This window comes from Mustela putorius, unplaced genomic scaffold (genome assembly GCF_011764305.1).
Source record: "Mustela putorius furo isolate JIRA1106 unplaced genomic scaffold, ASM1176430v1.1 tig00000139_pilon_pilon_pilon, whole genome shotgun sequence".
NCBI classification, from domain to species: domain Eukaryota; kingdom Metazoa; phylum Chordata; class Mammalia; order Carnivora; family Mustelidae; genus Mustela; species Mustela putorius.
Window position 1 is genome coordinate 5,110,195 of NW_025421293.1, and position 24,157 is coordinate 5,134,351.

Sequence of the window (24,157 nt, forward strand, 5' to 3'; positions counted from 1 at the left end):
GGAAATCTGCCCAGCCCCGGCACGCAGGGTCTGGGTTATGTTTGTGCTTCGATGGCTGCTCTCTGGTTGTCCCCTGGTCCCACACGGTGCTGCCCTGAGGTCCCCGCCCGGCCCCGGGCCTGGCTCACCTGGGCACAGCGAGGGGGTGGGCAGGGGAAGTCAGCGGCGCTGGCGGCCAGCGGGACCTCCTAGGCGCCGGGTCTCGGCACTTCCTTCCCTTCCTCCCGTGGTCTTTCCACTCTTGTGTAACAGGCCCTGGGCCAGGGCAGCCAGGGTCCCCAGCAGACTCCAGCGGTCAGCTGCCACCTTGCCACTTCCCTCCCGTGGCCTTCCCGTACCTCGTCCCGTGGCACCGGCAGCCGGGGCATCCGTGGCGCGAGACAAAGCGACGTCCCGTTGTGGCGGGCAGTGACCTCTGTCGCCGTGCAGGTGCAAAGCCTCTGTGAGGCTAGGACGGACCGACTTGAATGCATGCTTGAGACAAGCAAGTGATCAAAGGGTTAAAAAAAAGGCGGGGGGGGGAGGGGACGAGCTAGGTGAAGGAATGAGATAACGAACAGATAGCAGGTTCTTTTTGGGGGGGGGGCGACTTAAACTTTTAAAAAAGTTTTAAGACTTTATTGTGAAGCATACAGAAAACTGCAGAAAAACGTACGGTTTGGTGACGATCAGATCACAGCGATGAGGAAGTTGCTGTCTGGGGCCCGGTTAGCTGTGCACCGGAACAGCCGCCCAGGGTCCCCCCCAACTGCCCCTTGACGGCCCGATGGAGGGACTGGCCCGGGGTCAGGAGAGCTTTGTATTTATGAACACCTTGTCCTCACGAGGACGCTCTCAGGGACGGGCCCCTATTCCTCCCACTTTACAGATGCGGAAACTGAGGCACAGAGCGGGAAACAGCCTGTACGGGAAGAGCTGGGATTTGAACCCAGGAAGTCCGGACCCCAGGCCCAGGCTCTCAGCCACTGGGCTCCTCTGCTCTGGCCTTGGTCATGAGAATGGACAATGAGCACGACTGGGAGGAGTCTGCCGGCGCCAACACCCCAGAGAAGGAGCTTCTCAAACCGGGCCTGCTGGGAAGGAGGCAGGGCTGTCCCTCCGGGCCCTGTGGTGCTTCGCGACTTTCCAGATGCCACCGTCTCCAGCCAGGCCTTCCCCACTGGGGCCGGGCTGGCCAGTTTCTCAACCAGGAAATCCCCAGGGCTGGGCCACGCAGACAGGCCGAGTGGAGACGGGTCTGACAGCGGAGCCTGAGGCCCGGGCACGGCCCCCTGGGAGCTTGTGTCGAGAGAGCAAGTCTAGGGCTTTTCCAGGATGGGACAAATCAGCCATTGTTCTGAGGCTGTTCTGGGTCCTTTCCCAACTGCTGTTCCTCCTGGGGTGGGGTCAGCCGCCGGGGGACGCCCTGGGCGAGCCCTTAGCACCACTTCTCTCCTGGTGCCCACACTGGCAGGATCGGGGTCCCCGAGTTGCCACGGACTGGCAGGCAGCGGAACCCCGTGGAGGGGACGCTGGCCGGGAAGGGTCAAGGCTCTTGACTGCGAGCGGGGGTCTGCACGCAGAAACGCGGGGTGCCCGAGATCTGCGTCCCAAGGGACCACGAGTCTTATTTCTCAGGAAACTGGACCCGAAATGGGCTCTGGGCCGGTCGGGAATGACCCCTGGAGCCTCATCAGAAGGGAACCGGGTGCCTGAACTCGGAGAGGGCTCGGGACACACCTGAGTCCCACCCTTGGGAATTTCTTCTCGCCTGGACCCGAGGCCTGGGGAGTGTGGGCTCCGACCCGCCTTTGGGCTGCAGGAGGCAGCGCCCTGGGGGAGGACACGTCCATGCCGTCCACTGGACACACACACACACACCCGCCCCTGCTCTGGATATGGGACTGCTCCGTTTCTAGCTGGGAGCCCCCTTGGCAAGTTGACTCGGAGCCTTAGTGCTTTCCCTGCAAGGACAGGGGACAGCTCCGTTCGCGGGCTGCTGTGAGCTGGGCGGGGGCCCGACCAGCTGCAGACTGTGCACAGGACAGCCCGAGGTCAGCAGAACGGAGGGGACACGGGGTCCACACCGCCAGCCCGAGTCGGGGCGCTTTCTTGCTGTTGAACCTGGGCCGCAAGCGAGGGAAATGTCCCATGAATGACAGCAGGCCCTCGGGGCTCCCAGGGTCAGTCACCTGCGGCTGGGAGGGAGGCTTTCCTGACCAGGTCAGGGCAGAGGACAGAAACCAAGGTCACGGGCGCAGCCTCAAGGCGCTGCACCAGCGGGTCTGGCCGATGCCCGGCTGAGGGGTGGAATTTCGCAAGCCCACCTCCTCCCCCGCTCGAGCCTGGCCCCTGCCCCCCACTCCACACCCACGGCCGGGCGGACACTCCCTTGCTGGCGGGGCCCAGATGTGTCACACAGCGACAGCTATTTGAAGCCCAGATGTGTCACACAGCGACAGCTATTTGAAGCTCATCGGCTAACCATGGAGGATGAACCCAGGGGTTCCCACTGCAGGGGATTTTGTGGTAATCTTTGAACTTGACGCTAACTTCAGTAATGAAGGAAATCGTGCCCCAGATGGGAGTCGCCGGGGCTGGGCGGCCACCCACGGATCTGCCCAGCCCCGGGACGGCCAGAGGGGTGGTGGAGACGGCGACTCAAGGACTCGGTTCCTTGGGCGCTACCAAGGGGATACAGCACGCGGCGGGGCACAGCGAGGGGACGGGTCACCTGCAGACCGGTGACGTACGCAGGTGTGACACAGCTCCTGTGGCCCTTGCAACAAGCTCGGGGCCCGCTGGTCCCTTCGCAGGGCCAACAGGCCAACACTTGCTCTGGCTTCTGTGACCGCACCCCCTAGGCTCCTCACTCTGACCCCCCATTTTTGGAAACCCTTGCCTCCTGTGTTTTGTGAAGGATTTTCCCAAAAAGGTCCTAGACCGGTCACCACAAGGGAGAGGCCAATTTTGGTCTGAACTCGACAGATCCTTCCAGGAAGCAGCTATGCTTCCGGCGTGTGGTCCTGCTTTCTCCGCCTCTGGCTGGATCTACCCGAAAGCTTCTATGGAAATGAGGGGGGATGTCCCCCGCGGTCCCGCCCTGACTCCTGGATGGGAGTCGTTACTGCCTTAGGGAACTTGAGATCTTAGAAGAGCAGAGGCTGTGCGTGAGGCTCGTGCTGCTGCAAAACGCTTCGCAGACCCCTGATCTTGCTTCTGAGAAGGAAATCCGGCAGGAAGCACCTTTACTAACCGGTGTTGTATCATAACTGGCCTCAACTTGACAGTTCCTTAAAATAAAACCACAAGGTGTGTGTGCCTTGGGGGTGGGGTGGGGCTGAAGGGGGTCGGTCCCGCGACGCACTGACGCACTGACCACCGCTGGGCTGATCTGACCACCGCGGGGCTGATCTGATCGGAGTTCATGAGGCTGGGCAGAACCACCGGCCAATCCAACCTCCCTTGCTTTGTTATTTAACCCAGGACCTGGAGTGAGGAGCCCCACTACTGGAGGGGCCAAGCTAGGCCCACCCACCATACTTGTCTCCAGGCCACCAGACCCCTAGGGACCTGGATTTTCTACAACCAGCTGCGAGCTTTCAAATCTGATCCTTGAGCCAAGGCGGCTGGCGGCTGCGCGGGGAGGCCCGGGAAGCCGCGCACCGATCCCACGTGGGAGCAGGGGTCCAGCTGCGGAGCCTGCGGCGCCTAAGCGGAAGGACGGACAGCCCTGTTTGTGCTCACCCCACTGGACCCCAGGTCGGAGAGGCCCAGACAGCAGCCCCCAGGCCCTCTCGATTTCTGGAACCCTGTTCTCCTCTTGGTCCCCACCCCAGGGAAACCGAGTCATCCCTGGGAGAACGTTACCTTCCAAATACATCCATGTCCAGAAACTGGGGCTTCCGCTTGGCAGGGACCGTTCAGTGTGTGACAACTGTCTACCCACTACGGGTTAGGCCAGCCAACAATCCTGAACTTATTCAGACCGGGGCTTGTGATGCTCCGTGTCCTCTGGTCTTTCTAACACTATTTTTCTTCCTGACACATCTTTTTGGTCCTCAGTGGGGCAGTAAGGAGGCTGTACGGGCGCTCAGGCCGTACGGGCGCTCAGGCCGTACGGACGCTCAGGCCGTACGGATGCTCAGGGTAACCGAGAGCACCAGCCGCCGGCCGCGGAGAGCAGCGGCGAGTGACACTGAGGGCTTCAGACCGCTGCCCCCGGCCAGTCTCCGGCAGACCGGGGAGGGGGGTGTGACCACCACTCGCAGCCGTGACTTCCTCATCTGTGGAGCCTCGAAGGGACGCCGGCCTGGGACGAGCGCACCGAACACCCCTCGCCTCACACACCGGAGGGCGGGAACCTGCGGGAGCTCCGGTCGGATGTGCTCCCCGCCAGGAAGGGCAGGCGGACGTGCGCTCGGAGGGCACATGTGGGCAGGGCAGGCCCACGCCAAGGTCTCTCAGGACAGACCCCCCCTCTCCGCCCCAGCACCCGCCCTTCCCGAGGTCCTCCCTGCCAAAGACTCCAGGAACCGGAAGGTGGCGGCCGGGGGGCGGTCAGCACTTGGCCGGACTCTGCGTGGGGGTCCCGAGTCCCAGTCCCGGGTGTCCACTTGCTTGTACTGTTTTCCTGATGGAAATTTCCTCAAGCTGAACAGCTGCCCCGAAGCAGAGCCTGGACGTGGTCAACAAACTGTTGCTCCTCATCACCAGGGTCCCTGATAAGATCCGTCTAACAGAAACGTGCGGAATAAGGAGACCGCTTCAGAAACACGAAGCCTGTGGGAATTACTGACCAGACCTATTTGCGCTGTTGCGTCCTGCTCAGTCCTCAGTGACCTGACAAAGATCTCGGCGGGGAAGCGGGGTTCTCCCCCACTGCCTGTGAGGGTCCCGCCATCTGTCTGTGGTCCCGTTGATGTGCCCACTGCCCGCTCGTGGACCCCCGGGAGGAGCCGAGGGCTTCAGCCTTTGGGCCACCGGGGCTGGGATCCCCCCATCCCCTTCCCTCAACAAAGCCAGGGCGGCCCTCAGGGCAGGGCGGCCATCTGGAAAGGCAGACCCTCACAGGGGCCTGGAGCTGCCAGGCGGGAAGGTTCTGGAGACCCGCGGGGAGTTGGTAAGAACCACGCGTTTCACCGGCGGCTCCTGCAGGAGGGGCCGGGCCGGCGGACCCCCAGCGGGAGAGGCAGCATTTCTGGAAACGAGGCTTGTTGAGGGGAAGGCGGGACCGGCCAGGAGAGCGTTCCCTGGACCTTTCCGAAGTGACGACGGGGCCGTCGCGCTGACTCTGGGCTGTCCGTCCAGGGAACACGAACGACGCGCTCGGCAGGTGCAACACCCACACGGAAAAGCAGAGGCGGACGACACAAGGGACCGGGAACCGCGCGCGCCCTCGGCAGCATCCCGCGGGGCGCGCTCCGGCCGGACAGGGCAGCTCGGCTCCCTGCTGCGTCTGCACCCCCCGGGGTCCGCACTCCCGGGGTCCGGTAAGTGTGAGGCGCAGCTGCTCAATTCCCTTCGAGCGCGGCCGCTGGACGCAGCTTTCGGAAGCGGCGGGGCTGGGCAGCTGTGGACAAGGCAGGGAGGCCGAGCTCGGGCCGTGCCCAGCGCAGGAAGGCCTTGAAGGAAGCAGGAGACCTGGCGGAGCGGCTGTGGACCCCATCGGCTAGCGGCTGGGGGGCCCCGCCTTCCCTGCGCACACGCGGGTCGGGGAGAGGCAGAGGCCACACTGGGGGGACAGAAAAACATGTGTGGTCCCCACGGAGTGTGCGCGCGCAGGTGCTCATGCAGGGGGGAAGCTGAGGCACGAGCTCACCGGGGAGGGAGCCGGCGCGGGGGCGTGCTCGGGCCCACTCGGACCGACGCCCGCCCCGCACACTCTGCGACCCTGAGCCCCCGCCGTCCCCACGCGTGACCACGAAAACACCTTTGCAAGAAATGAGTTAGTGTGTGAAAGGCATGGATGGATTTTATTTATTACCCTATATCTACAATTTAATTTGAGGTAAAATATAAGCAACACATAAAAACGCCTATTTCTGCTACCATGTAATATAATTCTCTGTCGTGAATATTGTGATAAAGCTAATGGACACTCTATGCCATCATGTACTCTAGCATCTCGTCGCTGGTATTGTACAACTCTCTGTCTGCAAAGTCCAACCGCGGAAGACCTCCCACTGCGGGCGCCGGGCACCGGGCGCGGGGCACCGGGGCGCGTCCTGGGCTCATGGCCCCGCTCCCCGCACCGAGACGAGGAAAATCCCTGCAGGCGGATCCGAGCTGGCGGCGATCCAGAAACCCACAGCGCGACGGGGTCCGGGACAGCGAGGCTTGAACGTCTGTCCCCGGGCTGGGCCCAACCCTCGCACCTGACCCGACGCCGCTGGGCCACCCCGCGTGTCACTTGGATGCGACGTCCCGTGGAAGAGACTCCCGGTACCGCGTCTGTAGGCCACACGCTGACACACTAACCTCTCACCGGCTTGTTAGGGATCCAGATGGTGGTTTTGTAATTATGATTAAAAAAAAAAAAACAAACCCAAAAAACAAAAAACATAGGAACCATGATAGATCGCTTAAGAAAAGGTTTAGTCAAATATACAGATACTAACTGTTCACTCCGTGGTCAAGGAGAGCCGTGAACAAAAGGGTCACTTAAATGATTTTCCAAATAGAAAAACTGAAAGGACTGAATGATCGCAGGTGTTTCTTCACTGCAGGAGCTGAGATGTTCCAGGAGGAGAGATCTTCGCTTGATCGGAAAATAGACCCCGTCAGCTGAAGGCTCTGCTGATGCGTAAAAAACCGGAGGAGATTCCCCCGTCCTTTTCCCTGACGCTTTCCAGCACTGCCGCAGACCCTTCTAAGACACCCCGGCGTAAGCCGGCCGCTCCAGATCCACAGTCACTCTGCTCTTTAATTCAATTCACAGAACTGCTGAAAAAGTAGACATTTCTATCTAAAAGTAGAAAAAAAGGTTTGTATAGAAGGTATTTCTGTTATACAAGTATATTACACGGCTTGGGGCAGTAACAGGTCCGAAAAGCTCTTCTCACCCATTGGCACTTTAGGCTACAATAGGAGACAAAACAGACAAGCGAGAAACCAGGTTATTCCGGACCCAGGACGTCAACAATGGCCAACAGCAAAACTCAATCAGCACTAAGCCCATGAACGGACGGTAAACGGCACATTCCCAGACGAGAAAAGGTCTCTGTGTAAAAAGGTGCGCCAGCAGGTGCACATCGGAGCACCTGCTGTGAAGTACGACCCTGACCCTAGAGCCACCGTCACTATTCAACAGCTCGGCCTTAGCGAGGTTCAAGCGAGCAAACTCCTGGTGCAGAGCTGCCTCTCTTTTTAACAACCCGGCCAAGTTCAAGGTTGCACGTTCATTATGCAAGATGCCCAATGGACTGTGCATCTCAGCCAGCCTCTGCAATGCTATTATTGTCAGTGTAGTGACACAGACTCGGAGTGTATTCCAATGGAGGGGACGAGATTTACCCTATAGATTAGAAACAAAGCATTTTCCTTTTAGGACAAAGAGCTTTTACATTTTTGACTCACAAATACTGATCTAAGGAACATTTCTCTGCTTGATCCTCTAATCAAAGCACCCAGTAGGGCTTACACTTGACCTCCTATGACCTGAAGGTGGGGGACACCATTCATGGCTGAAGCAGGGAAAACACACTAGCTTCTGAATGCACAGGCGGGTTCAGACGAACACGAGATGGCATCCCGGACACAGAAGCTGATTTACCCTAGGAGGGGAAGAGGTCTACCACGTAGGGTCTGGTTCTTGCTTGATCTGAGAGTTTCCATCAGCCTCCTTTATTTCTATCAAGAAAAACAAAGGGGAACTGGTAAATTGCACTATGAATGCGAATCTGTAGAATTATAAACCTACTCCTACCAAGCTCTGCACTGAAATGATTCAATAGGAATCGTAAGACACTGAAGATAACATTTTCAGAGACAACGGTCCTCCAGCTATCAGTTCTAAATTGTGTTACTGAAAAATCTCAAAACCTTACTACTTATCTGTTTAAAAATCTGAGTCAGAAAGCAGTCATTGCACTGGTTCAGGATTCATTAAGAGTCACGTGGGGAAAACAGAGCGGAAGAACCACAAGTCCCTGCTAACACGACCGTTTCCGGATGTAAACGACAGAGACAAAAGAACACGCAACCACAGGGACTTAGGGAGACGGTGTGGAAATCACACTCGAGCTTTCGCCCTGAGGACACTGTTAAGGGACTTCAGTGTCTGGCAGCTGGACTAACCCTTTTTACCTTCTGTCGCAGGAACCTCCAACTGGCTGGGCTCAGCGGATTCTGAAGAAAAACACAGGAAGATTTAATCTAACACTGTTCTAAAGTCGCTCTCCCTTACTTGAAGGGCCTAGAGGAAGCAATGACAAAGTCCTCCAGACAACGTACACAAACCAGTCCAGATCCAACAAAAGCCACAGCGTCTTGTGCTTAAGCGTGATGACCCACCAGACTCCCCCGGATCTCCTTACGGACACAGTTAAGTTACCTCACGCACCCCGAGTGGTAAATCACAGCCGTCATTAACACAGCTCTGACAAGAGAGACGCTCCTTGTTAGATCTCCCCCACCGTCCTGTGGGTTCCCTTTTGATAAAATAAAAGCCTTTCATTGCTTTCAACTGGATCACAGTGGCCGGCCTCCAGGCTGGTTTCTAAGGAATGTTTCAAGTCACAATTTCCACCCCACCCAACTAGGCTGGTAACCAGGCCTCAGACATGAATGGCGTAAAGGGGTAAAGTCAGAAAGACACATCGTGGCTAAAAAACATCACACTCCACAACACTGGCCTCCTAGGGCTGCGGACCTCCTTTGCCTGGGTGGGAGAATGGGGCCCGATGACGTGTGGCCCACAGCTCTCAGTTAGCACGTACAGGCCTCTGGACGCAGGACTCAAACGCACGCAGTCTGAGTGCGTAATGACTTTCCCCGAAGTCAGCACACGGGAGCAAGTGAGGAGCCCTCATTTCACGCAACCCACTGCACCGTGAAAGTAGGAATATTTCTGTTTTATCCTGCTTGATTTACCTTGTATCACTGGGCCTTCTGACTCATTCTGATCAACCAACTCTGAAAACAAAAGCAGATTCATTTTAACATTAACACGACGACATGCGGTCACAACGGAAAAGCACGTTTATAGACGTTCTCTATGCGGATGCTTCGACCTTGCCACAAAGGCAAGATTTTCCTTATGACAAGAAGGGAACATGGATGAAGAGCTCTGGTCCCGTCAGTCACTAACTCCCGAAGTTCTATCACACACTACCACGCGGCTCTCTGGCGTGGCGAAAGCGGACAGTCACGAAGCGCAGTGAAAATCTGCGAAGCAAGGTCTAGGTTCTCTTTCATTACCGAAACTGCTGGGGACCAACATACTGGCCAGGACAGAGACGATAATAAAAACAGATCCTTTAAAAAGAGAGTGCACGGTTTAGGGGTACAACCAAATGAGTATGCTTTATGACAAAGTGAAACCCCAGAAGCAGAAGATAACGAAACCTATGGCTCTGAAGCACGAAGGCCCCAAACAGAGCCAACGGGGGCGGGGGCACCTACAGTGACAGCCGGACTGCCCAGGGGGGCCCTCTGCTGCTCCAGGGACCCCGAAAACTCCAGAACATGCTCTCCCAGTGCACACCCAGAACCGAGTCCTCGGCGCAGACGGGTGTCAGAGTCATGATACCAACCGGAAAAGAGCCTGACGCTCTGACGGTTCTGGGGGAACGAGAATTCTCACTTCTGAAAAACTTTAACAAAGTACTTGCTGAAAATACGATGCTAAATGTGACGAACATCAGGGAACTGGAAAACCACGTGCACTGTCAGGGCAACAGCACATGGGGCCCAACCTGCACCAGACACTGGCTCAGACCGAGAGCAGCAAGCGGCAGTCACCCCGAGTCCACACTGTCCCTCCGGAGCGCGCCGAGCAGGCTCCAGTTGGGCTCAGCACGCTTTCTCCCGAAGCGCTAGTCAGCGTGGGTCTCAGGCCCTGCAGGTCCTGGCGGTCTCTCGCGGCCAGCCAGCCCCGCCCGAAGCCAGGAATGTTCTAATAAAACTTTATTTACAAACAAGCAGGTGCTGGTGGATCCCCGTGTAAGGTGTCTGACGCCACATGAGTCATTTAGCTGCTTGGAGACTCTCAAGGGGGGCTAGTGTCAGCATCTTATGACGAACAACCTGGGATGTAACGGCCAAGCACCTAACCCCATTTTACGTGTAGAAAAGCGCCTGGTGCGCTGGCACTGGGGCGGAAACACCAGAATGTCATGTGACATAAAACACCACACTCTGTGGGCAAAGAGCCCGTGCACACCGTCTCTCACACCCCAGAAAAGAAGAAAGGAAAAGATTTCATGAAATCTACTCACGGTTATTAATCACAAGTCCTGGAAATGGTCTAAAAAGAGAAACAAATTATGCAACAGTTAATTTTTGCTCTACAAGAATTTACACGTATATTCGGTTTATTGAACTAATATTTAACTCACGTCACTTACGTGTTAGAATGAGCAATGTTATCCAACTACGTTTCAATCTTATACTTTTTAATCTATGAACAGACAGACATATGAATAACTACTACAGACCATCATCAGAAAAGGCCACGCTAAAGATGGTGAACACGACAGGAGCCAAGAAAAAAGAATACAGGAATTTCAGTGACATGGTCTACTGGAAGCGCGCTTTTACCCCGACCCCTGGAGAAGAGTACGGGCCCTGGGCACGGGTTAAGTGGGACAAAAACGGGGTTTTTAGGGAAAGGGCATTGGGAGAAGGTAAGCACAGGACGGAAAGCCGCGGGAGGTTACCGCATGAGCTGTTCTGAGAGCCAGTCCGAAGTGACCGGTACTAAAAGCAGCGGAACACAACAGTGGATGGACTGGGAAGATGGAGCGACAGGGGCGGTGTGGGGAGCTGTGGGAGCTGTAAGGGTGAACACTACAAGGACTCTTGCTCGGGCAGATGGAAAAGAGGACGCCTGCTGGACACCTCCTGGGACGCACGGTATCAACGAACGTAACCTCGCAATGCTGGCGAGAGCACGGGAACAATCATCATTCCCGTTCCGTGATCAGGAGCCCATTCTCAAAGGTGACGAGCATAGCTCTACAGTACGGGCAAGGGGACAGAATGACCTGGCTGACTTGGGATCCGAGCCCTATCTGACCTGAGGCTGGGCTGACGCTCCGAGGGCACGGGCTAGCCACCGTGTTCTGTCCTGGGTGAGCCGGTAAGCACGTCCGGCTTTACGGACCATCCTGTCTCTGCCCCAGCCGCTCCGCTGCGGCCCTGGAAGCTGAAAGCAGCGGCAGACGCAGTGTGCCGCCAACTGCACTGCCGTGTTTTCGAAAGGCTTTATAAAAACAGGCAGCAGCCTGGCTCTGGTCCATGGGCAAAGGTTCGCTAACCCCTTGCCTTCAAAACCGGACAACTAGGAGTCAGCCTAGGGAAAAGAGAATCTCACAGTAGAAGAACTCAAGGGTGTTATGTGTTTCCTTCACTACGTGGAAAACTTGGTTCTATTAATACCCAGGACTACACTCTGGAGGACTTAGCCTCACCATCCACAGATTCGTTCTTACGATCAAGCAGGGAAGACTCGCTTACCTAATGACTGTGAACTTAATGAACTCGGCCGAATCTAAGATCCTTCTCATGGAGCTGATTTCTAGGTAACTGGGGGCTTTGAATGACACTCCGGGCGGCATGCCGTCCACCACCACGCAGCCGGGGTTAATGGTGATTTTCCTGTAGGGAACCTTCACAGGGAAACCCATACCAATAGCTTCACCTAGGACAGACAAACAGCATAAAAGCACAGATCAGCCTGTCACCTCCGGAGTGAGGAGAACACGCGGGCAGCATTAAGGACAGTCCCACAGCTGGTGACAGTCACGGTATACGTCAAACCCTACCTCCGAACCTCACTCTACTCACTTGGACGGCGACCATCATTGAGAGTAACACAGCTAAGGTCTCCTTAGGAAAAAACTTTAGAAAACCCCTTGCAGGAACACTTGCATTTCAACTTCACTTCCTTTTACACAGGAAGACGACAGTGCAATCTGCTGCCCAGTGCTCGCTGGGAGGAAATGTCCGAGCTCACTGCAAAGGCCAAACTACTCACCAAATTTCCGACTGAAGAGGTCGTTCACTTGCTCTCTGAGCTGTCTCGCTTTCTCCACTTTTGACAGCCTTTCGTTGTCATCATCTGGAAAAGGCAAGCAGACGGCCGTAGCTCAATAATGCAATTTTAATTCCAAGTCCATTTTTTGGTGCTCCGAGTGAACTCGTTTCATGTTTTGGGACAATTTTAAGTATCTTACACTAATTAAGATTGAAATGACGTATCTGATTTGACTCTAACAAACTGAAAATGCTATGCCTTTGTTCCTGTTAGAAGGAGCTTTGCCGGCCTTCCTGTCCAGATTTCCTAAACAAGATACCAGGTACTGGCTCATGCTGTGTCTGGTAACTGCGTAGAGCTTTCTGGAAAGAACGCGTCAGGGGATGTGTTTGGTGAGTACTCCCGGCAGGGTGGGCAGGGGCACAACACGGCACGGAGCGAGCCCCAGGAACCCGAGTCAGTCAAGTGAAAACCCAAACTCGGAAAACTCCACCAACAAGAGAAAGGCAGAGAAACCATACCTGGAATCGTCACCTGAATGATGTTAAGATCTTCCACACCTGATGCAGTAGTATTAACGTTCGGGGATGAATTTATTTTTCCTTAAAAGAGAAAGTTCGGATTAGAACACGCATAAACTGTAATTAAACCAGCTCTACTGGGGTGCCTGGATGACTCAGTGGGATAAGCCTCTGCCTTTGGCTCAGGTCATGATCCCAGGATCCTGGGATCGAGCCCCGCATCAGATCAGGCTCTCTGCTCAGCAGGGAGCCTGCTTCCTCCTCTCTCTCTCTGCTTGCTTGTGGTATCTCTCTCTGTCAAATAAATAAATGAAATATCAAAAAAAAAAAAATCCGATGACACAAGATAGTATTTAACCCAATTTTGTGAGAAGTTGATCCTTTTTTTGAAGATTTTATTTATTTGGCAGAGAGAGACACAGCAAAAGAGGGAACACAAGCAGGGGGAGTGGGAGATGAGCAGGGAGCCCAACGTGGGGCTGGATGCCAGGACGCCGGGATCATGACCTGAGCCGAAGGCAGATGCCCAAAGACTGAGCCCCCCAGGCGCCCCGGCGCTGCTCCTTTTGATGGTGTATTTTGTCACTCTGAGGGATTAAGTTTCCGGAAAGACTGCCCCCTCCTACTCTTTTTCTCTCTTTGTCTCTGTGCTCAGTACAGCGGCAGACACGTAAACATTCTCATAAACAAACTCAAAATTGTAAAGCAGTCAAAACACAACTTTTAATGAACTTTCCTGGTTTTAACTCAGTAGCTGTTCTTTCAATGATTTAAAAAAAAAAAAATCATTGCTGCAACATCATTTCCCACCACACTCTGCAGCGAGGACACTCACTCGGAGGGCTCTTCGAGGAGGACGTGCTCTCCTTAATTGCGGTCTCAAACATCTCAGGCCTGAAAAACAGGAAGGAGAAAAAAACATGTGCTAATAATCCCAGAGTAAAACATTAAAAGTTAAACAAAGATTTTACAAAACCATTTATTTTCTGTATATATACATTCAATTCGTAGTAACGTAAGAACAGAAAGAACATGTCCCTTGTCTAAAGAAACACCCAGGGAAAACCCCGCTCTGATCATGGTCACAGCTTCAACGAGCTTCCCTTGCCCGTGGTTTCCACCGTATCCTGGAAGAATCGAGCGCTAGACCTGAGAATGGAAACAGGGAACATGCTGCGTGGGGACAGCATGGAAACAGAAAACAAACTGGTGGAAACTGGAGCACGAGTCTTTCTCTAGGAAGACACAGAAGCAGAGGGCTTAGCTACTGCCAGACCTCTCCAGACCTGGTCAGAAGTACAAGAGGTGGCCACCCTGGTTGGCGGTGTTGGCTTTGAGCATTTGACAATTCTGCTGTGGGACTCAGAAGCGAATGTTAATAGCCTAAAATTCACTTCCGTTAATTTCCTATAATTCTTGGGGATCAACACATATTTTTAATTTCTGATTATTCCCATCCATTTCAACTGTATTGTAAGCCTAACTTATAGACCTCCAAAGCCAACTGAAATTTAAAATATTCTGGGGGCGCCTGCTGGGCTCGGTTGGAAGAACTTCCGACTCTTGATCTCGTGGTTGTGAGTTCAAGTCCCAGCTTGGGTGTAGAGATTACTAAAAAAAATAAATAAACTTAAAGACAGAAAGAGAAAATATTCTGTAAGCTTGAGAAATCACGGGGCTTCACAAAACCGAACGACTGCTTAGACCCAGCAGCACCGTTAACGGTAAGACAGGGGTCTATCAGCAAAGTCAAGGGGTTATCCCTCTGACAAGCTCCAGCACCCCCTGCCCTCTTATAACCAGTCATGAAAAACTTAAAAGACCCACAGAAGCACAGCTCCAAGAGCTTTCCCCTTTGACTCTTAGAGCTAACCAGGTCTCGGCACAAAGGGGAAGCCCAGTCCCCATGTGCCTCCGTCTGGGCGCCACTACCTCACGGCCAGGCTCCTTCCAGCTCACTGCGCTTACTTTTTTTTTTTTTTTTTAAAGATTTTATTTATTTATTTGACAGACAGAGATGACAAGTAGGCAGAGAGGCAGGCAGAGAGAGAGAGAAAGGGAAGCAGGCTCCCTGTGGAGCAGAGAGCCCGATGCGGGGCTCGATCCCAGGACGCTGAGATCATGACCTGAGCCGAAGGCAGCGGCTTAACCCACTGAGCCACCCAGGCGCCCCACTGCGCTTACTTTTTGATGATGAACTTAATCTTGGCCTTGTTTCTGAGTATCTTCTCCAGCCTCGGAATGCCGAAGGTCGACGGCCGCCGGAAGGGCACCCCCTCAGGCAGGCCCTCCACGTAGAAGTCCTCCGGGAAAGACTCGAATAGCGCAAAGGGCACCTTCACGGCTTGCTTGAGGCCCAGAGCCTCGCCTGTAAGACACACACGCTCCCTTTCTCTCTCACAGTCCCATCTCAAACTCAGCCTTTTTAAAAAAGTCCTTTTAAAATTACATTTTGCAAGCACTAAAATTATATATATATATATTTTAAATGGTATTATTTTCAATTTTAGAAAAATGTGTTCAATGTTGCAGTGCTCAGAAAAGTGGGAGAAAAGGCGGAATCCACACCCACAGAACACAGGTATCTTCCATGACAGTAACGCTCCACATTGTATTCTGCACACATTCTCCTACTGGGAAAAGGCTACCATATATTTTAGTCCTAACACTTAAAAATAAGCTTACCGCATTTTTCATTAAAGAGATTTTCAACTTTCTGTTTTAGGTCCGTGATTTTGGCATTCCAGGCCTCTGCAAGTGAAAAACAAGACAGTTACTAGGATTACTTCGCAAAATACATCTCTGCTCAACAATTTATTTCACTGTGCATCTTTAAGAAAAAAGACATAGGTTTTTAGCACAGTCGTGTCTTGGCAACTACTCTAATTCTACATTAAACCGTTTCACTGTATTACTAAAACACTGGCAACAAATAAATGACATAAACTCAAATAAAAAACAAATGAAAACCAAGAAACCTCCCAAAAAACAGTGACAGCCTGCTCAGTGTGCCAGGTACGGTCCTACCCTTGAACTAACTTAGTACTCCTACTCCTCATAATAACCCAGGAGGCAGGAAGGAATAGTAACCCCATTTCACCAATCCAGAAACTGAGGCACAGAGGGGCTGAGTAGCTATTATAGTACCTTTCCTAGCGCATATACTCTAACTAACCAAAGAAAGAACCGTTCACCTAGAAAAATACAGCGTTTGTATTGGTTCCTTTTACGTAAAATGATGAAATTAAGAAAAATAAAATTCTTATTTACCAAAGGAAAACTCTCTCCCTCGAGGCTTGAAGGGAACATTAGAACCATTAGTCTGGGTAGGGGTTCGAACCGCGGAGGTTTGAGGGTTGTTGTTATTAGGGCCTAAAGAAGAATTAGAAAGAAAAAATCATATCAATACACGTACCCCATCACGTGTCAGTATCGCTCGTGTCTCCCTGAACAACCGTGTTAGGTTCAGACCGTACACAAACTCTGCAGTGCAGTGGGCGCCGAGGCCCCCACCACAGCCTCCGTCCACTTTTCCACTTCCGCCCCTGCATTCAGCCACTTTCGCCTTAAACAGAATCAGCTTTCTGGAAGATCTGACGAATTTTCAATTCGCTTAATGCTCCGACAAGCCCTTCTGGAGCCATCTAATTTGGGGATAGCTACGTTTGCTTGTGTGTTTTCCTCTCAACCCTTGAACAACAGCAGCTTCGGGTATGGTTGTGCTCTCTCCACGAGAAGGCTTCCTTTGGATTCTGCAGCTGACTCTGCACCCCCACCCCGCATTCTTAGTACGAATCAGAAACAATGTCGTGGGAAACCGGTTGCTCTTCCACTGAATGAAAAGAACTATTAGTTTAAGTTATTCTTATAAATCCCAAGCCCTGACTCCTCTTTATGTAGAGGTCACCTAATGCTTAAATAGTAAGTTTATTTTAATCTGAAGAATTTTTAAAAACATAATAGCCAAAAAATGGGAAAATAAGAAGAAATTAAGTTTCTTCAAATCTGTTAAGAAAATAACCAACATCCTAAAGATAGGTCTTTCAACTCCAAATTTCCCACTTTGCAGAATATCTGTATAGCCTCTGGGCTTTCAGGGGGCCTCAGGTGGTTAAGCCTCTGAGTCTTGACTTCGGCTCAGGTCATGATCTCAGGGTCCTAGGATGGAGCCCTGCACCGGGCCCTGAGCTCAGCGGGGACTGCTGGAGATTCCCAGCCCCCCTCCCCCCAGCACAGCATGCTCTCTCAAATGAAACAAAATCTTTAAAAAAATAAAAAACACCCTCTGGGCTTTCACCTGAACCGCCTTGCTACTGAGCTACCTACTTCCTATGCTGTCCCCCGTGGAGAACAACATCTGTAGTGACACGACCAACAGCTATGGCTTGGTCACTGCCTCGAGCGCACCCTGTTTTCACAGGACACACGTGCCCGCCATACGTGTGGGGACCCTGAGCCCTGGGGGCTACGCAGCCTGCAGCCAAGCACACAGCACGCGGTGGGGCTGGGGTCCCAACTGCGGGGTCTGGCTCCTCGGTCCTCACCACTAGTCTCTGATGCGCCTGCGGGCCAGAACCTGACTCAAGCAACACAAGCCCCTGACGTGCGCGCGGCCGCCACTTTCCATCTTGTGAACTCGGCGTAGACATGGCCTCGGCATCCTCGGGCTTGTGGGAGGGGAGGATGGCAGCGGGGGACTCAAGGCGACTGCATCTGTCATGCTCTAGAACACGTCGAGGGGTGCCTGGGCGGCTCCGTCGGTTAAGCACCAGACTCTTGACTTCAGCTCAGGTCGCGATGCCAGCGTTCTGAGATCGGGCCCTCACTGGGCTCCACCGCACCTCCGCACCTCCCCACTCACAAGCGCGCTCTCTCTCTACAACAAATACGAGAGCCAAGTGCGCAAAGGCGAGCGGTCTCTCGCAGCCTGGACTCGCCAGGAGGGACAACCACGACGAGGCCATCAGTCCGCCCATGCCCGCAGCCCTGCAAAGGGCTACTAAGGCCAGCCGGCTCACCCCTCTGCTTGGGCTCGGCACTGGTGAAGCGAGCCTGGAGTAACAACGGGGTGACACGGGAAGGCTCTTGGGAGCAGCAGGCGGAACGGACCTGCCTGAAGTATCTAGATCTCAGTCTACATTAGTAAGGCAGGATTTAGGTTTACAGTGAAGTGAAAAAGCACCACGCCCCCACCGGGAAAGCTACATTTAAAACAATGACAGTGCCGAGGACCTGGAGGACCGGTGGCAAGCGGCACGAGGCAGCTCCTGGCGGAAGTGTGAAGCGACAAAAGCGCCCCCAAGAGCTGCCGGGCGGCCCCGAGGCCCCCGAGCAGCTCCACGATTCTGCTCCCCGAGAGGACACAGGCCGCGCTTTGCTCTCCAGCGTCCGCAGTCTCGATCTCAGCCAAGGCTGGAAACAGACCCGACGTCCGCTGACGACCACGTAAACAAACACGGGGAAGCCACACCATGGAGGGTGCTCGCCGTGACAAGGGGGCACGGCGCTATGCCACGAGTGTAGACCAAAAAGCCTTACGCTGTGAAAACGCAGCCAGTCGCAAAGAGCAGAGCCGACAGGACTGCATTCACACGGAATTCCGAACAGGCCAAAGCATTCCGTGGGCCGAAAGCAGACGGGGCGAGGCTGCGCCTGGGCCCAGCCGGGAGAACTGGCTGCTGAGGTGCCCGGGGGGCAGGGCAGGGAGCTGGCGACGATCCAAAAACCGAATCAAATGCTAACACTAACGTTTTCAAAAATCACACCGCAGGACTGCAAAGGGTACATCTGACCGTGTATAAATTATATGTGATACATTTATCTTTTAAAGTAAAACAATTCCCAACAAGCCTGATGTACAAAACAGTATTAGTACGGTGCAGGCAAAATACTTCTCCCCTCACCGCTAAACTGCCAAAAAACTCCCGGACCGGGACACAGCTTTTACGACATACATCAAGGGAAAATACTAGCAATGACTTTATGGTATTTTAACAAATACTACTTAAATTCAGAGTCCATTTACGGACCTGGTGAAGGAACAGAAAGCTACCATGGCACAGGAAATCTACGGCAGGGGGAACGTAACATAAACTCATTCTCTGTTAATCTGAAGGCAGCTCAAAACCAGTTTTCACCAACCCATCGCTGACCTTAGTCCACTCCTTTTCAATTAGAAACCAAAAATACAAAGTGTGCGAATTGAGGGTCTAACACTTAAATGGTATTTCTTTCATTTCAGAAACAATGGTTTGGTGGTGGGTTTTTTTTTTTTTTTAAAAAGGTATTATTTATTTATTTGTCAGAGAGACAGACACACACACAAGCAGGGGAAGCAGCAGGCAGAGGGAGAGGGCAGATCGCCGCTGAGCAGGGAGCCTGATACGCAACTTGATCCCAGGACCCCGAGATCATAACCTGAGCTGAAGGCAGACGCTTAACTAACTGAGCCACCCAGGTAAACCCCCCCAAAATGGGTTTCTACGCTGGTATGTATGATAAATGGGTTTATTACCAACCTAAACAGCATCCCATTCCTATCTCGTCTCCCTTGCTAATTCTACTGCAAAGCAAGAAAAGTTACCACCTTTTACACGAGATCATTTTAGTTAATACATGAATTTGTATTTAATAATCAGACCCTCTAAATATAAATCGACATTAAAAACTTATATCCAGGGGCGCCTGGGTGGCTCAGAGGGTTAAAGCCTCTGCCTTCAGCTCAGGTCATGATCCCAGGGTCCTGGGATCGAGCCCCGCATCAGGCTCTCTGCTCAGCAGGAAGCGTCTTTCTCTCTCTCTCTCTGCCTGCCTCTCTGCCTACTTATGATTTGTCTGTCAAATAAATAAAATCTTTAAAAAAAACAAAAAACAAAAAAACTTATGTCCATACAAGAACTTCCATACCAATGCTCCTAGTAACGTAATTCCTAATACCCCAAGCCAGAAGCGTTCCCAATGTCCACCTGATGGATGGATAAACAAAATGTGGCATATCCACCTGATGTTACTAGTTACCAAGAAAAAGAAATGCACACCTATTAGGAAGGATAGCATACAAAAAATCAGAGACAGAAGGGGCGCCTGGGTGGCTCAGTTGACTAAGCGTCTGACTTCGGCTCAGGTCACGATCTTGGGGGTCTGAGGTCAAGTCCCAGCACCAGCGGGGAGCCTGCTTGTCCCTCTTTCTCTGCCCCCCTTCCGCCTGCTCATGCGCAGTCGCTCTCTTATCTTTAAAACAATAAAAATCAGAAAAGAAACAGTGGTGGCCAACACGTGGGTGCTGCTGACGGAATGTCGTGCAGCTGGGGGAACGGCAGGGCGGTTACTGGAATGAGAGGACCCAGCGCTGACTGCAGTTTTGACGGGAAGAGGAATCTCTCTCATCCCTGTCACGTGTATTTAAGCACAAATCTTCAAAAGCAGACGGAGGGGAAGGACTGTAGTACTGGGTCAAGGTACAACAGAGGTGAACCTGGAAAACATTCCGCCAAATGACAGAAACCATTCCCGAAGGGTCACCCACTGTCATTCCGCTTCCGTGAGACGTCGAGAATAGGCTTAGCCAGAGACGAAAAAGTAGGTGGCTCCCAGGGGCTGCAGAGATGGGGAGATGCGGCACAACTGCTGTTAGGTAAGGGTGGGGTCCTCTTCCGGGTGATGAAAACGTTCTGGAGTTTGGTCTGATGGCTGCACCACCGTATGAATATGCTGAATTATGTATTTTAAGGAGTGAATTAAGAAAAATAAAATGGCGAATTTTATATGTGAATTTTATCTCAATTTTAAAAACAGCACATGAGCGGCGCCTGGGTGGCTTGGTCATTAAGTGTCTGCCTTTGGCTCCGGTCATGACCTCAGGGTCCTGGGATGGAGCCCCACATAGGGCTCTCCCTGCTTGGTAGGAAGCCTGCTTCTCCCTCTCCCAGTAACCTTGCTTCCGTTCCCTTTCTTGCTGTGTCTCTCTGTGTAGAACAAATAAATAAAATCTTTAAAAAAGATTTAAAAATTTAAAAAACAGCATATGAGCTAAGTACCATTCTTATGACCATTTTACAGATGTATTAACTGAAGCAGAGATTTTAAGTACTTTGCCTAAATGACGGAGTCCAGACTTGAAAACCCAAAACCTCTTAGCACTCGAGCCTGTGCATCATTTTGTTTCAAATTCTCCCTGCCCAACCAAGAGAGCTGACACATACACTGTATTTGCACACAGTGGGTCCAGGCCGGTCTGGAACACCATCTCCTGTACGTCCTGCCCTGTATGTATGTACACCTGAACCGCGAGCTCAGTCTTCTTGTATCCATGAACAAAGGACAAGAGGAAACCCAGAAGCCAGCCTCATAATGTGTGTTCTTTTGTTTTTTACGCTCCATGTGTAAGCCCAGTTTTGTAAAAATTCATCTACATAAAAGCAGACAGTAAACTGAAGAATTAATGGATAGAATTAGTGAACTGGAGAATCACCAGAAACCTGCCCCGAGTGGCCTTACCTTCCACAGTGACCTCAATTTCAGGAACTTTTGAATTGCTCCCAGGGCTCCGTGGTCTTTTCGGCGACTGCAAGGCTACAAAATAAGCACACGATCACTTTTGCATATTGGAGGGGGGAAAAAACCACCCAGAAGGGGATGCTTTATTAAGGCAGAATATTCATACAGTTTGGATCTTTTCAAAGAAAACTGAAGAATTCAAGTGGTGATCCTCCACCAGAGTCTCAACAACACGGCGGAAGCGTGAATGACAGAGGATGGCAAATAGGAATTGTCAATGGAATGGGTTTTTTTTTTGGGGGGGGGGTGGCGCCCACTATATAAAGTACCTTTAAAAGCAGAGAAACAAACCAAAAGCCCCGGAAAGACACTAGGCGCGCGACTCGGTGGAATTCAGGTAACATCAGTAAGGAATGTTTCACTGCACAGACGTGAACACACAGAGCATGTGATCTCTTACCTTTAGTGTTTATTTTACTAGCCATTCCAGGAGGCAGGTAGGAGATCACTAGTTCAGGTCTAGAGAGAAAACCAAGAAATATTAGAACTCCCAGCATACCACTGGTCTTCACAGCTAGTGAACGTTACCAGGACCAGTAATTTTCTCTTCTGAGGACCCTCGTGCTGTCATGGGACAACGCATTTTGTCACTATGGACAAGAACCACCCTCACTTTTCCCTCCCACCATGACCTGCTACATGATTTCGTGAAGAGTAAATGACTTCTTCCGTGAAGTGAAAATTACCGGACACTAGTTTAGTCTGGGCAAGTATGGAAACCCTGCAGAAAGGTGCGTAAGAGACACAAGCACGGAAACCCAGGCTGCCCCCGGAGCACTGGGGCAGCTACAAATCCGTCCTCAACCTCCATTCACGTACGAGGAAGGCAAAGCATCAGCACCGTGTCTTTGACCCCGTCGAACACCACCCCCGCGAAGCAGGTGTCACCCTCCTTGTATGAAGAAGAGAATCTATGCGGGTTCAAGGACGAGCCAAGGCAAGGGCCTGTGCCAAGGCGGCAGCTCAGAGCTGAGCTCTCCCATCGCGACGAGGCCACCCACAGCCAGAAAACACTTCAGATGGAAACAGAACATTACTGTTTTGATGCCAGAAATGACTATATGGTCAAACTGAACTTACTTTTTAACAACAAACTTGATTTTATTACTCCCACGGACAATCCTTTCAAGTCGCGGGATCCCAAACCAGGTAGGGCTTCGGAAGGGAATTCCTTCTGGCAAGCCTTCTACATAAAGGAACTCGGGGTTTGATTCAAACACAGGGTATGGAACTTTGACGGCCTCTGTGAGTCCAAGAGCTTGAGCTGCAAGATAAGAGAACGTAACACACGGAAGGTAAAATGTTACGGGCATTCTTTTATTTTTGTCTGTATTCTTTTAAAAAATGTTTCCTTTTATCAAGGTATAGTTGACATGTAACATTACACTCGTTTCAGGCATCCCAAATACCACGATTTGGTATTTGTCCAGATTGCAAAGTGATCACGACGTTAGTGGAGCCAACACCCGGGCGTTCTCAAGCGTGTTACGCAGACCCCCACCGGCTAGCGATCACCCGGGCGTTCTCAAGCGTGTTACGCAGACCCCCACCGGCTAGCGATCTCCACTCAGTAGTTTTCTTTTCTTAAGGGGAGCCTCCACTCGATTATTGGAAGCATTTTGCATAGGATAGCATGCAAAACGCAAGAAGGGGCCTAAAAAATAGTATCTTGAAAAAGAACATTTAGCACTTCAGCGAACCACAAGGGAAGTTCCATCATTAGTCAGAACGATCTCTGTGCTCTGGGCAGAATCAATTGGGAACTATGGGCCACGGCCCCGAAAGCCTGTTTGCCGGTGACAGATACGGGCTGCACCTGCTGCCCCCGCGCGCAGCTCATGCAGAGAGCAGAGGCAGAGGTGGAAGGTTCGGGATCCGGGACACAGAACAGGAACACCCTGCAGTAAGGGCAGACGGGAAGGCCCCGGCGGGACTGCTATCACTCCCCCTCCTGCCCTCCTTCTCCATGAGCGACACGCGCCATCCACGGACACACACGCCCGCCGGGTCCCCTCAGAAGCCCCCTCAAGACCGCGCTGCCAGAAACCGCGGCCAACAGGCGGCGCCGGGACAAGCGGGACACGTATCCGCTGCAAGTGCGGTGTCAGCCCAGTTGGAAGCGCGCGCGGCCGAGCCGAGCCTTCCCCCGCCGCCTCCCTTGCTCTCCGGCTGGGACGCACCAGAACACCGCGTCTGGGAGAAGCACGGTCCCGTGCTCGGGTTCAGCCGCGGATTCAGCAGCAGAGAGCAACGAAAACCCCGTTTCTGGGGCTTCCTTCCTTCCACCCCGCGGCTGTGGGACACGCGGAACACCGCCTTCCGTTCAGATTTCTAAACTAAGACACAATCACTGGGTTTCACTTACCGAATTTCAAATTAAAAATCTCTTCCACTTGCTTCCGTAGCTTGGTAATTCTGACATTCCAGTCTTCTTTGACTAGAAAGCACAAGTAAATGCGGTTAACAACGTTCCTTCTCGGTGTGGACACAGGAGGAGGCTGGGTGTGGCTCCTCCGGGTGACGGTCCTTTTCAGAACATTCCGCTCTACCTAACATACAACACTGTCAGTTTTCGGTGTTGAATCCAGCGACGCTCTGAACTTGATTTTGTTTAGAAACAAAACCTCTGGGTCTTTAACCCACTGAGCCACCCAGGCGCCCCCAAACCTCTGGGTCTCGAGGAGACCCCCTGCACCTGGCCAACACCGGAGCTTCAGGAGGACAGAAATCAAATTTCGGTCCACACTGTAAATAAAGAACGAGTTTGTAAGAATGCTCTAAACAGTGTTTTTTGAGGGTTCCTCCTTGGAGGAGCGCCACAGGACCGTGTGGAGGCAGGGAGCAGCGGCCGCGTCAGGTTCACAGAACAGTTCCGACTGTATCTACTTTCTGTCAGCTGTTC

The 24,157-nt window shown here is 52.5% G+C and overlaps 1 protein-coding gene across 10 annotated transcripts in view; it reads right to left on the reverse strand.

Moving 5' to 3' along the window:
* Window positions 1–5,927: 5,927 nt before the first annotated feature.
* GTF2I (general transcription factor IIi) overlaps window positions 5,928–24,157 on the reverse strand; it is a 105,822-nt gene continuing 87,592 nt past the window's right edge. For 9 of the 10 annotated variants that reach the window (XM_045074941.1, XM_045074938.1, XM_045074937.1 and 6 more), the window contains 16 exons: window positions 23,621–23,692; window positions 22,336–22,519; window positions 21,656–21,714; window positions 21,196–21,270; window positions 15,970–16,071; window positions 15,385–15,450; window positions 14,884–15,067; window positions 13,535–13,593; window positions 12,700–12,780; window positions 12,179–12,262; window positions 11,659–11,842; window positions 10,419–10,447; window positions 9,073–9,114; window positions 8,287–8,328; window positions 7,754–7,830; window positions 5,928–7,059 (listed from right to left, as the gene is read on the reverse strand). In XM_045074941.1, the coding sequence (XP_044930876.1) occupies window positions 7,772–7,830; window positions 8,287–8,328; window positions 9,073–9,114; window positions 10,419–10,447; window positions 11,659–11,842; window positions 12,179–12,262; window positions 12,700–12,780; window positions 13,535–13,593; window positions 14,884–15,067; window positions 15,385–15,450; window positions 15,970–16,071; window positions 21,196–21,270; window positions 21,656–21,714; window positions 22,336–22,519; window positions 23,621–23,692 (1,322 nt within the window). In that variant the 3' untranslated portion in view covers window positions 5,928–7,059; window positions 7,754–7,771. Of the gene's footprint in view, window positions 7,060–7,753; window positions 7,831–8,286; window positions 8,329–9,072; window positions 9,115–10,418; window positions 10,448–10,547; window positions 10,601–11,658; window positions 11,843–12,178; window positions 12,263–12,699; window positions 12,781–13,534; window positions 13,594–14,883; window positions 15,068–15,384; window positions 15,451–15,969; window positions 16,072–21,195; window positions 21,271–21,655; window positions 21,715–22,335; window positions 22,520–23,620; window positions 23,693–24,157 lie in introns of those variants that run through there. The other variant, XR_006605223.1, reaches the window with a different exon arrangement.